The 16,069-nt window shown below is 48.3% G+C and overlaps 1 protein-coding gene across 1 annotated transcript; it reads right to left on the minus strand.

The window, feature by feature from the left end:
- Positions 1-2,910: 2,910 nt before the first annotated feature.
- Ptpn7 (protein tyrosine phosphatase non-receptor type 7) lies at positions 2,911-15,232 on the minus strand. The gene is made up of 10 exons (XM_029562145.1): positions 15,202-15,232; positions 13,935-14,108; positions 13,284-13,467; positions 12,753-12,834; positions 11,291-11,367; positions 9,073-9,210; positions 8,643-8,753; positions 7,593-7,747; positions 4,654-4,767; positions 2,911-3,725 (listed from the first exon to the last, which is right to left on the minus strand). Exons 2-10 carry the CDS (start codon positions 14,054-14,056, stop codon positions 3,632-3,634), a joined length of 1,077 nt encoding a protein of 358 aa, XP_029418005.1. The 5' UTR covers positions 14,057-14,108; positions 15,202-15,232; the 3' UTR covers positions 2,911-3,631.
- Positions 15,233-16,069: the final 837 nt, after the last annotated feature.

A 16,069-nucleotide genomic window follows, 5' to 3' on the forward strand; every position in this document is an offset into this window, starting at 1 on the left:
GCCCCGGCCAGCGCCCGCGGGCGGGGCGGCGAGAGTCCGCGGGCCTCCGGGGAAAAGGATGACTGGCAGCTAGCGTGGCGGGGCGCTCCGGGAGGAGGGTGTAATTTTATTTTCTTTCCTGCTCTGGTTTGCCCCATCCAACTGCACCGCTTTCTGTCTGAAAGGATGGTCTCTCGGAGTGGGAGACGTCCGGGTTAAGCCAGACTGAAGAACGGTGGCAGGATCAGCTGGCTCTCCGGGAAAGAGAGGCAACGTAGAGTTTTGTTCTCTGAATCCTTGCCTCTGGGCATCCCTGGGTACCGAGTCCTAGCCTCCAAAATGCCACGGAGAGTAACAGCGGGATTTGAATCTTTTAATACTCCATCTTGTTTTGTTAATCACAGTTTGCCCAGGCCACTTGTTTAGGAAGCCCAAAGTGAAATAGGCGTTTGAACTTGATGCTGATCTCTACCAGTGTTGCCGCCAACTGGAAACAAGACAAATCCTGGCAGGAAATTGATTCCCAGTGAAGAACATCTGTGGCAAAGGAAGAAAATGTATGATGTTTTGGTAGAAAGCAAAGTTTTTTGTTTTTTTGTTTTTCAGGAGCAGAACCCATAGTGGGTGGTGGAGGGCCTGCCAAGATGTCCTCCCCAACCCTTTGCAGGGACTAACCACAAGGCCTGCTCAGCCATAAGCTGACCATCCTAACCAGCTGTACCACCCTAGTCCCAGGATCCTGAGGCACGTGGGCCCCTTCTACTGTGATCTCACCGTTCCTCCTTGGGATTCAGTTTTCAAGTCTACTAAGGTGATGTTTGTTGTCCTAGCCAAAGGTGAATAAACTGTTAACATCAACTGTATCCATCAAATCTACCCAGACCACAAATGGTCATATAGCTGCCAGACTGAAAGAATCATAACATCTTATGCCAGTGTATTGGTTGTACTCCCTTATTAAGTACCATCTGTCTGCCCTCTGCCACATTCTTCTGGTACATGCTGTAGTCTGGTTTTTTTTTTTTTGGTCTTTTTGAAGCAGAGTCTCCCTGTAGCCCCAGCTGTCCTGGAACTCTCTATGTAGAACAGGCTGGCCTTGAACTCACAGAGATCCGCCTGCCTCTGCCTCCCAAGTGAATCACCACGCCCGGCAGTCTGGTTTTTAAAGATTAATTTACATACAAAGTAATGGGTTTGTTTCATTACTCTGAATTTCTGTGTCCTTTCCCCAAATTCATGTTGAAATCCTAATCCCTAAAGTGATGACCTTAGAAGGTTGGGCCTCTGGTAGGTGATTAGATCATGAAGTGGGGTCTTCTTAAATAAAATTAATATCCTTATATAAGGAGAGTAAATGAGCAAGTGTGTGTGTGTGTGTGTGTGTGTGTGTGTGTGAGAGAGAGAGAGAGAGAGAGAGAGAGAGAGAGAGAGAAAGGGAGGGAGGCAGGGATGGGGAGATATCAAGACCAAGACCTAGAGCTCATACCCCTCTTATCATGAGGTCACAAAGAGAAAGCTGTTCTATAAACTAGAAGTGTTTCCTAACACTGAATCTACTGGCACCTTGATCATGGGTTTCTCAGCCTTCAACCCATGAAGAACAAATTTCTGTTGTTTACAAATCACCCAATATGTGAGGCTTTGTTTCAGCTGCCTGAATGGGTCAGGTAGTACCTCTGTGTCTCACTTCCTACATAGACGGCAGTTTCACTTTGTCTTGTGTCCTTGGAAGTTGTGGAAAAGAGTATATCCCAGGGGCAAAGAGTTGCAGCCTGTTCCTGCTTCACCGAGCCTTACCCTATTGTTAGAGAGAGCCCTAGAGACTTAAAAAGATGGAAAGAAGGCTTAATCAGCCATCCAGGAAGTCTTTATTTTTTCTAGCTGGTTGCTTTTCCAGAGCTTGTCCCCTCTGGAACAGGGTTGGGGTGGCAGCACAGGGAGGGTGCCCATGGGGCTACGCAATTCTTCTCTTCCATACTGGCTCTATGCTTACGGCAGCATCAGGCATTTTAGAGCCCTCTGCCTAGCTTGGGCTGCGGAGACTATAGTGCCTTTTAGAGGACTTAGGAAAGTAGAGGTGCAGGTGTACCAACCATAGGGTTAAAGAAGGAGAATGCCTGTGTAAGGCTAGGCAGAAGAATTAAGAATTTTAACATCAGCTGCAGCACTGAACTTAATTTTGTTGGTTTTTTTTGAATTTCTTTTTTGTTTTTGAGGCAGGGTCTCATTTAGTCCAGGCTAGTTCAGAACTCCTGCCTCCATCTCCCAAGTGTTGGATCACAGTCTTGTGTCACCATGCCCAGCAGTATTGCATGTTCTTCAGAAAGTTGCCAGAAGCAAGAGGCCAGTCACTCACCAGGACCAGCTCCTTGGGGCTTCTATTGAGGGCTGGTGTCAGCCACAGCTGATTTAGGAGCTGAGGACCAGACAGCCGAAAAGGTGTCTCACCTTTTGTCCCCATCAAGTAGTCCAAACTGGATCAAGGAAAACTTAGGATTTGTCTGACTTTCTGGGGTGTACAGTTGAACTCTGGGGACCCCTGAAAATTGTGTTGATGTTGAGATGGATGAGGGCTACAGTTTGGTCACAGCCACATGCTGCATGGAGTGGTGATATGTTTGTGAAAACAGTCAAGCTGTCCAGGTGTGCTCTGCAAACACAGGCTGAGGAGGGTGCAGAGGAGGGTTTTTTTTAAAACCAGACTGAACCCTTGTCTCCTCTTCTCTTTCTTTGGTACTTCATGGGCACCTAGGGCACAGGGCTCCTGGTTTCTGAATGGTCCTATACATTCACTCTTCCCAAGATTCCAAGCAATATTGTAAAGCTTTTTTTTTTTTCTTAAAGTAAAGAATCTCTCTATGTAGTCCTGGCTGGCCTAGAAGTCAAAATGTAGTCAAGACTGGTCTCAAACTTACAGAAATTCTCCTGCTTCCATTCTTAAGTGCTGAGATTACAGGCATGCATAGACTCTTCAGAGATTTCAATTACTAGTTCTGGTTATATCTGCATATCCTATGACACATGTGGAGGCAGGGTCAGTCAAGGTCCTTGTTCTCTTCTGAGGGGGTCATCTAGCACTCACAGATCTAGGGGGAAGAACAGTTTGTGTGGAATGTTGAAGATTTGACCAAGGGCAGACCAGACTTTTCCCAGCTCTTGTTGCATTTGGCCTATGCTTTGGCAAGGCCTGGATGGAAGAGGATCCTGGAATCACCATCTTGCTAGCCAGCCGGAGGAATCAGCTGGAATGACTACCAGGAACTTCTCTGATTTTATGATGGCAGCAAAGTATTGGCCCTTTATGTGATCAACAAAGGAGAAAGCACTTTAGAGAAGACCAACACCTCAGCTTCTTTCTCAGTCTTCACCATGTGCCAGCGCCTATCTGTAAGTTCAGAGCCACAGGAAGCAGCCCTATTATAGTCCATTGGGGACCTCTGGAGAAGGTAGAGGAGTGGTCAGTGGTCAAGACCTGTGGTTTGGCCCCTTGTGCTTGTTGAAGCAGTTTCCTGGGATTGTAGGTGTTCACTACTGAGGCACTCCTTCCCTGTGCCCATGCAGGGAGTATCCCAGAGCACATAGCCCATTTCCCCAGACCCACTGGCCCAGACTTGAGGAAAGGTTGGCCCCTGGGCTTGTGGAGAGGCAGAGGTCAGGGGCTGGAATCCTGGGGCAACTGGGCTGCATACAGGGCCAAAGTATGGTGCAGGAACTGGTACTGCTCGGCAGTCTGGATCATACCCCCTCTGCAAGCAGAAGCATACCATGAGGAAAGGTCAAGGACACCCTCCCACAGGCTGTGGCCAAGCATTCCCCCTCATTGTCCTCTTGAGAAAATTTTGACTCTCTTCTTCCTATTCAGTCACCTTTTTTCACTTCCTGTTCCACTAAGGGGGAGGTACCCCACCTATACACTTGGTCTTCCTCCACTGACCTAGCTCCTGAGCAAAACTAGACCTGATAGGGGCCAGGAGTGTTCCCAAGTTCATGTTTTCCTCTTGTCAATAATCTTGAAACTATAAACACTAACCCCACATGTGTATAGCAGGTCCCATTTCTGAAACACTGTCCCAGAAGTTAATCCATTCTTCCTGACAAGTGGAGAAAGAGTCATTCCCTCTCTGGATAAAGAATGGAAGCTATAGAATTCTGGTGACAGCTCAGTAGCATTCTAACTCTGCTCCTCCAAGCCCAACGAATGCCTATACTTTACCTATAGTGACCTTATCTAGAACCAATTGTATCTTAAAAAATCAAGACAGGATCACCTTATGGAGTTCACACTAGCCTTAACTCACTGTGGAGACTCACATTAGTTTTGAATTTATATTCTCCTGCCTCAGCTTCCTGAGAGCTGGGATTACAGACATGTACCATCATGTTTGGCCATGACTGTATCTTGTTTCTCAACTTTCCTCTTAGTAAAGAATTTGGAAAAAAGTTTTTTTTAAAGGTTAGGTGGTATATTTAATTTGAGGCCCCCAAGCTAAAATTCCAGATAGAAAGCCTTTCCTGGGGAGCCTAGTTATTAGAAAATAGAAAGCTCTTTAAATAAAAAGGTTTCTTGCTTTCCTGCTTTCCTACAGGAGTACCTGAAATTGATGTTCCCAACAGCCTAGAACCACCAATGTCACTGACAATTTATGTGACTAGGCCTGCTTCCTGTGGACCCACCTGTCTAAGCGCAGTTGGCATACAATACTCAGAATGTCCACTTCCCCTCGGGCCTTCAGCTGTTGGCAGCCGATGCGGGTGGCGATGAAGCAGCCTGTCCGGCCGATCCCTGCACTAGATATAACCAGGGAGAAGATAAAGAAATCACAGGAGACTGGGGGAACAGGGGAGACAGGTAAGCAAAGAAGATAGAGCTAAGCTCTGGACTATGAAGGGAGAACTGAGACCAAAGTCCAGGCTCTATTCATGAGCCCTCTGGTTCCTCTGATTCTAGTGCCCCACCAGTGCTAGAGGCTGATCAGGGCTTGTCCTGGAGAAGCCTGTGCTTCTTACTAGCCTTACTCTCACTCTAGTCCAGATTATCTTCTGCCTTCTGGTTCCTGTGGACCTTTTTTTTTTTTTTCTTTTAAACTTTGTTTTTGAAGTGGGGTGTGGTGGCACATGCCTTTAGTCCCAGCTCTCTGGAGGTGGAGGCAGGGGGAATCTCTGTGAGTTCAAGGCCAGGCTGTTCTACATAGTGAGTTCTGGGCCAGCTGGGGCTACAGGAGACCCTGTCTCAAAAAGATCCCCCCCCCCAAAAAAAACTTGTTTTTGAGATAGGGTCTCATGGTCCAGGCTAGCCTGGAACTTCCTCTGTTCTGTAGCCCGGGTTGGCCTTGAATTCCTGATCCTCTTACCTCTACTCCTAAATGCTGGGATTATAGGTATGCACTACCATGTCCAGTTTTTATTTTTGGTTTTTTAAGAAAGAGTTTCACTCTGTAGCACAGTGTGGTATGGAGCTTATTATGTAGGCCAAACTTGCTGCAATCCTCCTGAGTAGTGGGATTGCAGGAAGGCCACTATGCCTGGCCTTTTTTCCATCCAGTTTTAAAAAATTATTTTTATTTATTTATATACATGCCACTGTGTCCTTGTGGAGGTCAGAGAACAACTTGCAGGAGTTGGTTCTCTTCTTCTACCATGTGAGTCTGAACTCAGGTTGCCAGGCTTGGTGGCTTGTTCCTTTAACCCACTAAGCTATCTTTCTGGCCTCCAGTTTTCAACTGAAACAGGGCCTGGCCATGTAGCCCACACTGACTTAAATTAGCGATCTGCTTCAGCACTGAGTGTGCTCAGCACTAGGGGGCACCACACCCATCCCCTGTACACATTTTGATGATCCCTTCTCTGCTTGCTGTCTAACTGACAGTGCTTGCCTGTGTGCTGGCTGGCCCTCTGAGCCTTCCTTATCTAACCATGACTTCCTCCCAGCTCCCACTCAGCTTCCACAGCTGCCCTTGGACCTCTATCTCCTACCACCATTTCTCGGCTCTATCACCTTGAGATTTCTTTCTTTTCTTCCCCCACATCCCTTTCTTCCTTCCCTTTCTTGATTTCGAAATCATCCCCTTTGGCAAGTCTTACATGTGCCTGTAATAGAAGTCACTAGTTACTCCCAGCACTTCTGTATTAATGATCTCTGCATGGGTCTAGACATAACCTCCCTGTGTGCACTTTTGGGGCTTCTTTTCTCTTCTTTTTTCTTCGCTTCCCTTCTCTTATTCTCCTCCTCTTCTTCCTTTTCTCCACCCCCTCCCCCATGCCCCTGACATGGTCTCATATAGTCCAGGCTGGTCTCAAACTCACTATGTAGCTTAGATTGGCTTTGAACTCCCCTGATCCTCCTGCTTTCACCTCCCAGGTGCAGATTGCAGGAGTGCACTATCATGCTTCGTCCAAGCATTATTTTTTTTAAATATTTTATTTATTATCTTTATTTTATGTGTATGAGTGTATTGCCTGGATGCGTGTAAGTGCACCCATGTTATATTGTGCAATGCTGGAGGAGGTCAGAAGAAGGCGTCAGATTCCTTGGAACTGGAGCTACAGTTGGTTGTTAACCACCATGTGGATGTTGGGGATCAAACCCGGTTCCTCTCTAAGAGCAGTCAGTGCTCTTAACTGCTGAGCCATCTCTCTAGCCGCCCCCCCCAAGCGTTATTTTTAAATGGTAAATCTGGAATGTTCAATTAAATTCCTAGCATCAAAATAAACAAATAAATAAAAATATAAAATAAAATAAAATGGCAGCTCTAAGTGTCTTAGTCCTACAAGGCCCCTTCCCTTCATGTAGCCTTCACCTGCCTTCCAGACTTACTTCCCATCAACATCCCCATGTATGAGCCCCAGGCCCATCCTCTGACTCTGCTTCTAGCAATGTATCAATTTCCTCCCTGGGTATAGCCTTCCCTGAACACTCCTCCCCCTTCACTTGGCTAACTCCCCTGCAGATGTTAGAGCGGCTTGAATGTCTTTTCTCTTGGAGAAACTTTTCTGGCCCAAGTCTGGGTTAGATGACCTGATCTTGTGCTCTCTTTGCATTGTTTAATTGTTTAGTCTGATGTCCTTCCCACCAGGTTATAAACTTGTCAGGGAAGAAACCAAATTGTTTTGTTCACATCTAATGCTGTGCCCAACAATAGCAATATAGGTTTTCAATAAATCTATTATAGTGCATGATGTAATCCCAGCAATTGGGAGGCTGAGGCAGGAGGAGTACCATGAGTTTTATGCCAGCTTGGGCCACATAGTGAGTTCAAGGCCAGCCTGGGCTACAAAAAAGAGTTTCAGGACAGCCTGGGTTATAGAGAAAACCTGTCTCAAAAAACAACCCTCTCCCCAAACCCCTAAGCAAGCAAAAAAAAAAAAGTTGTCTAATGAATGACTCCCTCAAAGTAGAGGCCATGCTTACCTCCTCCCTAACTGACTATTCTTCTCTGGATTATGCCTGGGCTCTATAGGAAGGTGATAATAAGAATGGATCCCTTGAGTGTGGACTAGTCCAGGTAAGAATTGTGCCTATCTGGCACTGTGCTTCTGGGTGCCTTCCCACTAGAGACTCAGTGGGCAGGGGAGGTGAGCAGAGGACTAAGGCTGTGAAGAGGAAGGGTCCTCACCTGCAGTGAACCACAATGGGCCCAGAGTTGGCAGCTGTCTCTGGGCTATCCACCTCAGCTACCAGGCGCAGCAGGGGCCAGGCTGACTCTGGAGTCTGGTGGTCTGGCCAGGCTGAGAAGAGGATGTGCTTTACTGGCCGGTGTTCCTCTTGATGCTGCAGTAGAGATAAGGTGTAAGAACTAGGGTTTGGGTAGGGGTGCTGCCCACTTCTGGTGCCTGCAAGGGCTGGAATCACCTCTGGGGCCTGGTCATCAACTCAGAGTAGGCAAGGCTGACTCTTCCTGCTATCCTGATAGTTATCCTTCACCACAACCCACTCCAAAATTCAGGAAAGGAGCAGTGTCCTGGGAATGGGAGAGACCCAAGCTTAGGTCTTGGCTCCAGCTCTAGGACATGACTGTGGACAAGTACATTAACCTCATTTTCTCCCCCAGCAAGTAGGCACAGCGATCTTATTGGTTTACTTCCCAGGATACTTAGAAAACAATGAATTGATAGAGAAATAATTTGAAAGTATAATAAAATATGCAATTACAGAAAGCCCTTCCTTCTTTTCTTCCTTTGTTCCTTCCTTCCAGATGGAGCCTTGCTATGTTGTATGAGTCAATCCTCTCCTCTCGTCATGTGGGTTCTAGAGATCGAACTCAGGTCATCAGGCTTGCAACAAGCACTTTTTCCCACTGAGCCATCTTGTTGGCCCCTAGGGAGCATTTTTAAAGCGTAGCCATGTGCATTATGACATGTCTTTTCCTACTCTTCTCACTCTAGCAGCACTCTCCTAGGTCTCTCCTCTCTTCTCCTGGGGGCCTGTATATTTAGAATGAGGAGTGGATGCTTCCTGATAGCCCCTCTTTGGTTTGCAGGCTCTTCTCTATTAAACCAGAGGCATCCTGAGGGCAGTACCCAAGTTTCTTTCTTTTATGGTATCTCTTTCAGACATGGGATCAAGGCTTAGATAAGTAAATTTGGTTCCCAGTGAAGGTGGAATCTGAGTTCCAGAGATGCTGAGGTGGCCCAGCCTCCTGTTGGTTTGGTCCAAGGGATGATACCTGGATGGTGAGCTGCCGCACAGTATATTCTGGATGTTCTTTCACGTCCTGGATGCAGATCCGGAAAGGCCCATAGGTTTCCTCTTCTGTGGGCCAGTAGTGGACACATTTCTAGGAGGGAGGAAGCTGGGAGTCAGAGGGGGAGGGTCCATCAGTGGAGCAAGCTTAGGGCAACAGAAAGGAGGCAGTGTCCCCTTCCCATACTTCTCCCCCTGTGCCAGGTCAGTGACTTGAGCCTGGCTCTCCTGAACTTGAACTCTGCAAATGAGGTGTTCACCCTATCACATTTTGGCTGTTCTCTGGGACCTTCCTGAGAGGTGTGGGCTGGTTGTCTGTATGGTAGCTCTCAGTGCGGCTTCTGGTCTGCTCTGCATGTATGTAGGGTGTAGCCCTGTCTGGGTTCACCACAGCCTGTGACCCGGCTTCCTACCTCCTTGCCTTCTCGGAGCTGGGTGAGCATGACAATGAGGCATACTCCTTCTTGCCACACCATCTCCCAGAAGTCTGCCACAGTGTTCGGCATGGGGCCCTGGGTGGCAATGTAAACCTTCTCCTGCCCATCGTAGCCCTGGGGAGGTGAAGCATAGAGGGGTGAAGATACTATGAGTTTGGACTCCACGGGTACTGGGATGGGGCTAAAGCTACTGAACATTAACATCTAGACACACGCATGCATGAACACACACATCAGAAGCTACATGCTAGAAAGGATGCGGGTTCCACAGTGAGGAACATCTGATTCAAAGCTCTATTCTGCTGGTGCCTAGCTGTGAGACTAGAAGCACATTTCCTAGCCCCTGTAAGCCTTGTTTTCCTAATCTACAGACTGGGCCTAATGTTGCCTACCTTGTGAGAATGCAGTGTGAATTAAACTCAGTAAAATATATTGAGAGTCTATCACACAGCACACATGGTATCCGTGTGCATTCCTTTCATCCTTTGCTTTCCTCTAGTGCAAAATATCAAAACAGTGTTCGACATTTGTGAGTGAATATTTCATTTAACTTTCATGAATTACTTTTATATATTTGGCAGCAAAATCCATCACCCTCTCCTAATCTGTTTTTCTCCCTTTCAGCATCCTCAGTTTCCTGTCCCTCAGGATGAGGGTGGAATGCAGCTCACTGCCTGGTCCAGCTGGCAAAGGAAAGACTACCTTTCTACTATGCTTTCTGGCTGACAGCTTTTCTCCTCTGCACTCTGACTATTGTCATTCCACCCTTTGGCCTTGAGAGGGAACTACTTTTTTTTTGGTCTTTTCAAGACAGAGTCTCCCTGTATCCCTAGCTGCCCTGGATTCACTATGTAGACCAGGCTGGCCTCAAACTCACAGAGATCCGCCTGCCTCTGCCTCCAGAGCGCTGGGATTAAAGGCTTGCACCACCATGCCCCTTCGAGAGGGAGCTACTTTTACATCTACCTACCAAGAGGAGGTGAGAAGTTGGGGTAGAGTGCCCACCTTGCCTTGAGGGTGTTGTTAGCTGAACATCAATCAAACTGTCTCTACAAAGGAGGTGCTGCTTGGCCATAGGTGGGAGGGGAGATGGTAGAGATGAAGATAGTTCACCTGTGCTGGACTTCTCATGCAGATTTCAGGAGTCACTAGACTTTAATTTTTTAAATTAAAAATTGATTTACTTTTATGTCAGTATTTTGCCTGCACGTATGTAAGTATACTGATAGGTAAAAAGTTGGCGAAGAACGAGCAAATGGATGATGAGGCACCGAGGCACAGCTAAAACTCCATCAAAATAGGGTTTATTAGCAAAAGGAACACATGGAGCAGATTCCCTTCCGGGCAGGGAAAATGTCTGACCAGGTCTTGAGCTGGGGTCTTTTTAAAGGGGAGGCTTCTGCTTCCTGCAGAAGGCTGGAAGATGTAATTTTTTTTAAAGTTGGAGGGGGGTAGTGGGAGAGCAGGACTGTTAAAACCTGTCCTCTTTGGAGATCAAAGGGGAAGCCTGCTGTGTTGGCCAAACAGTGGAGAAAAGTATGCTTCTCTCGACTTCAAAGACCAAGGTGCTCATCAGCTAGGTTCCCTTTTCTCAGGAGCATGAGAAGTCCTTGGGATCCTGTTGGTAAGGAGGCAGGGCTATCTGAACCTTAACATATACTACATACTGCCAATGTCTGTGGAGATTCCCCTGAAACTGGAGTTATGGATGGTTGTTAACCACCATGTGGGTGTTAGGAACTGAACCCAGATCCTCTGGAAGAGCAGCCAGCACTCTTAATTGCTGAGCCTTCTGTCCAGTTCCTTGTTTTGTTTTATTTTATTTTATTATTTTATTTTATTTTATTATTTTGTGGGTATGAGTGTTTTGCCTGCATGTATGTAAGTGTCAGATCTCCTAAAACTGGAGTTATGGATGGTTGTTAGCCACCATATGGGTGCTGGGAACTGAACCTGGGTCTTCCGCAAGAGCAGCCAGTGCTTTTAACTGCTCCTTTTCAGGAACTGTTGACATCTGTTCTTTTCTAGGTTGATGTCTTGGGGGTGTCCCCAGCCTGGCAGAACTATGGCTGTTGGAGCTAGAGTGGGCAGGGACACCAGGCCCTTGAGCACCAGTCACAGCTGAAAGATACCATGTGGCATTTTCATTCTCCAGCACTGCCTCCCCCCACTGCTGCCACAGCCAGCCACTCACTCGGATGTAGTTGGCATTGATGTAGTCACCATCCTCCTGGCTCTGTGCCCGGCCAAGACAGACACGGCTCTGAGGATCTAGGAAGGGAAGATCAATGAAGGTGAAAGGTCAGAAGATGATCCACTAATGCAATGAGCCACTAACAGAGTCAGAGAGAAGAGTGTTCTAACACTCTTTTTCACAGTACTTTGTGGACAGCAGGTGTCCAACTGAATTAATTTATAGACAGGTAATGGCATACCTATGTATTATAATATAAAATATATTATTTCATGAAATAGGGAGCTACAAAATGTTTTGAGGAAGAAAGTGACATGATCAGGCAATAATCTAGGAAGATTAACTGATTGATGACGTATAGGACAGACCAGAGCTTCAGAGACCAAACAGGAAGTGATCATAATATTGTAAACTAGCCAGATGGAAAAAAGAGATGCTGCAGTGGGAGAGCCTTTCTCTGACTATGAATACAAACTTCAGACGAATACATTGCCTAAGATGTCACTCATTGCTGAGTAAGGCTATTGGTCTTTCCCTTCAAAGGTATGGGGCTTTTCCAAACTAACTGGATGAGGGATGCAGGAACTGGCTTGTGAGGAAAGGAGAGGAGAATCTCACCCTTCTGTGTCACTTGGCTCCCCCTCTTTGATGGTTTCAGGGCTGGTTAAAATTAGGTTAAGGCCAAGGGCTGCTGGATCCCACATGGACTAGTGCTCAAAGAGCCCTGATGCATTCGAGCCAGCAGAGAGCCTGGAGGCTCAGCAGGGGGCAGAATCCAAGTGCTGGGCCTCAGGACTGGAAAGAGTAGGCACCAGGCCTCAACCCTGCCTCTGAAAAGTAGGAAGTGCTAGGCCTGTAACTGTCAGCTTGAGTTCATGTCTACCATCCAGGTCCACAGTAAGCATCTGCAAAGGTTATCTTGCTACTGCTGTGACTGCTGTTCCTTTTCTGGTATGCCAGGGTGCAGCACTGGCATTTCTCGGTTGAAAGACAATGTTTCCAATACTATTGTTCCTCCTTGGCTGAGGTGTGCTTTTTTTTTTTTTTTTTTTTTTTTTTTTTTTTTTTAGGGTGTTGTTTTTTTTTTTTTTTTTTTTTTTTTTCGTCTTTTTGAGACAGGGTCTCCCTGTAGCCCCAGCTGTCCTGGAACTCACTATGTAGACCAGGCTGGCCTTGAACTCACAGAGATCCACCAGCCTCTGCCTCCTGAGTGCTGGGATTAAAGGCGTGTACCACCACGCCCAGCTATTTTTTTTTTTTTTAAGACAGGGTTTCATGTAACCCAGGTTGGCCTAAAACTCCTCAATATGTAGCTGAGGCTGACCTTGACTCCTGATCTCTGCCTCCACCTCCAAGTGCTAGGATTATACGTGTACACCATTATGTCAAGGTATGCATCTTGACTCTGAAATTCTTCAGCCCCCAAGGACAGTGCCCCCTCCATCCCCAGTGGAGTCCTTACTTGGCAAGATGGTCTTGTATCGATCCTTGGAGGCATGACCAGGGATATCCAGGTCTTCAGGGTTGACAAAGTTTGAGGGGATCTTCTGGCAGGGGGGAAGTGAGTTAACAGCTGGTCTCCCTTCCCAGCCTCTTTTTCTTTTCTTTTTGTCGTTTTGAGACAAGGTCTCCCTGTAGCCCCAGCTGTCCTAGAACTGGGTGGCCTTGAACTCACAGAGATCTGCCTGCCTCTGCTTCCGGAAGGCTGAGATTAAAGGCATGCATCACCATGCCCGGCCTTCAGCCTCTTTTTCTCTCTCCCACCCTTTGCTGGTAGAGTTGGGCCTTGCCATTCCTTTGGGCATTGGCAAATATGCCTAGGTATGAGACAGAGCAGAAGAGCATGAGTGGGGACAACTTTCTCTCCTACAGTCTTGTCCCTGGGGGCCTTAGAAAGGAGACAGGCCCAAGGAGTTCATGATGGCATGGCCGGCTAGCTGGCTGCCTCTGATATGGAAGGGCAAAGTGACATGAAGGGGCCCCTAATTCTTACCAGGAATTCCTCTTCCAGCTGCTTGGGGCTGGGTGGCTGATGCTGCAGGACCCAGCGTGTAAGGGGGTGTCCGGCTGTGCGCAGAAAGTGCAGGGTGACTTCTCGGGGTGTGTTCACTGAGCAGATGGGTTCCACAGTGCCCAGGGACCTCACATCCAGCATCAGAGCCACACTGGAGCCCCGCCTGCAGGCATAGCCAATCAATGCCCAGTGAGCACCCCATAGAATCTGCTTTTCTTGTTACAGGGCATGTCTGAGGAGGGCACATTCTGTCTTTTTCTTGATCCAGAGCCCCAGAGTACTCAGGGGGTCAAGACTTTGCTCTATCCCCTTCTCCCTTTGTCAGCCAGAACAGAACAGCCTGCAACTGCCCCTTCTAGCTTCATACCTCTTTCTACTCCCAAGATGGTCCTGAGGTTGCAACCTACACCCAGGGGCCTTGCCCAGACTGTTCATCACAACCTGAAATTTAGTAGTCCCAGAGATGACATGAAACTTGGTTCTTCAGACATCGAAAAGACATGCAAAAAACATGTAAATGAACATTATTGGTCTCCTCTCCAGGCCTTGTGAACTCAACTGTTAGAGCTGGAAGTCTGGGTACAAGGAGGGGAAGAACTGAAGGCCACTCAGGGCTGAGAAAGAGCTCACCTCTCCTGTAGCCGCACATGCTTCTTGGCTGGTGCTTTGGCAGGTGGAGGCTGGGTCATGGCTGCCTCCAAAGACCAGGTCAGTGGCTGTGCTCTGGATCTCCCCTCACATGCCTGGACCATGCTGGGGTGGGGTGCTGGGCCCAGGGGAGGCTCACTCAGCCATGAGGCCTTCCTGAAAGACAAAGTCCCATAACTGATGGCCTATGGTCTGATTTATTGGCCAGAAGGAGGTGCCTAAGCCCAGGCCAGTCATCTGCTTGGTTTTTCACTGGGGTATCTTCTCCTCCCCAGGAAGTGGCCTCATTTTCACGCTGTAAGTATAGGGTGAAAGTATAGGCTCTTTCTTGGGACTCAGGATAGGGGATTGTCTGGGGTTAGAATAGTGGAGAGATGAAGAAGGTGTGGATGAAGGCAGGAAAGAATCCAGAAGGGAGAAGAGAAGAGCTATTCAAGGGTCCAAGTGAGACAGAGGAGGAGATATAGCACATTGCCTACCAAACAGAAGGAAGGGAGAAAGCTCACAAGACTGGCTCAAAGTCTAGCCAGGAGCCTTCTCCAGAATGAGAAACTGAGGCCTCTAGTAGGGTTGGAGCCAGTGGAAACCTAGGCATATCAAGCCTCTGGCTTCTAACAGGGTCCGATCCTAAAAGCTGGCAGCTGCTGGCTTCTCACAGGGTCTGATCCTAAAAGCTGGCAGCTCCATTCCATAATCAGTTGTAGCTTCTGGGGTCTCTGTCCAGGGCGGTAGGCTGGGGGTGTTTCCTTCCTCCTCCTACCCATCCCCCAGTCTCCCGCCTCTGTAACTGTCACAGGAAATGGCCTCACCAAGCCCTTGAGCGACACAGCTCTTGGTGAGGCGACAGCTGGGGGCATAAAAGAGGGGACATAGAGGTATTGAGGACCTCCTTTTGGGAGCAGTCCCTATGCCCTTGAGCTAGGTCACAGGTGCCAAGGTGGTGGGGTTAGAGCTGCTAACCCACAGGGACAGTGGCTTGGGGATGTTGTGAGCCCATGCAGGTGTGGTGGTGAGTTCTTCCACAAGAGGTGGAAGAGGGGTCCCTTTGATCTCTCCTATTTGATATTACATATTACTTCTTTGCTCTCCAGCTTCAGGGACACCAGATGTGCCACTACTCATATCCTGGTCAGGCACGGTATCCCCAGACTCATTCTCCTTCACCCATTCTTGCAGATGTCCTCCTGTTTCCAGGGCTCCCCACATACCCCAGGGCCATAGGATGCCTGTGCCCACTTCAAGTACTTACTGAAGTATCTGTGTCCTGCAGGCTGCCTCTTCCCAGCTGTCTATCTGTCTGTCCGTCTGTCTTTGAGGGCCCAGAAGCTTCAGGAAGCCAGCTTCCTCCCTCCGCCCCTCCTGGCTTCCACCCACGTACACCCAGCTGCATGCTACCCTCCTGCGCCTGCTGCAGCTGCCACCAGGGGTCAGGTGCCTCCTCCTTGTGCCCCCTAGGAGCAGGCTGGTGATGTCTTGGCATCCTTGCCAGGTAACAAGGCCCTGGGAATGGACAAGGGATGGGGCCTTCCCTGACCACTTCAGGTTCCCGCTTTCCTCCTGCTTTGTTTTTCCTTTGAGTCCTTATCAACTGCTCCCTACTCCCCTACTGGGAAGTCACCCACAGGGAATCCCAGAGTGTTCCTGCTCAGCCTAACCTTGGCCAGAGACTCCTTTCTCTACCTACCTGCTTCTGCTCCTGAAAGCCCTTGCGGCTTCAAGCCTTGAAAATCCGTAGCCAAGCTCAAGCACTATCTTCCTGAGCAGATGTGTCACTGAGGTGCAGTGAGGGAAAGATGAGACAGTTCTTGCTCTGCATAGGAAGGAGGGATCCAGAGCTAGGCAGAAAGGTCACTTCCAGGTCCTGAGCCCTTTGGCTTGCACACATAGGCCTGCCACTAGGAAACCAGATAGCAGAGCCAAACCAGAGAAGAATCTTGGAGTGTTTCCCTAAGGGTCCCCCAGACTATTCCCTTAGGGCATCTCTTAGAACCCTGCATCTCTTCAGAAGACTTACAGGTAGATGAAGGCTGTGGCCCTCACACCAAGGACCTCCCATGTCCTCTTCACCACTGGGGCACTTGGATGCTTGGGCTCTGGGGAGTGGCCTCCAAGTCCAA

Source organism: Nannospalax galili, unplaced genomic scaffold, assembly GCF_000622305.1.
Source record: "Nannospalax galili isolate Female #2095 unplaced genomic scaffold, S.galili_v1.0 scaffold113, whole genome shotgun sequence".
Classification (NCBI taxonomy): domain Eukaryota; kingdom Metazoa; phylum Chordata; class Mammalia; order Rodentia; family Spalacidae; genus Nannospalax; species Nannospalax galili.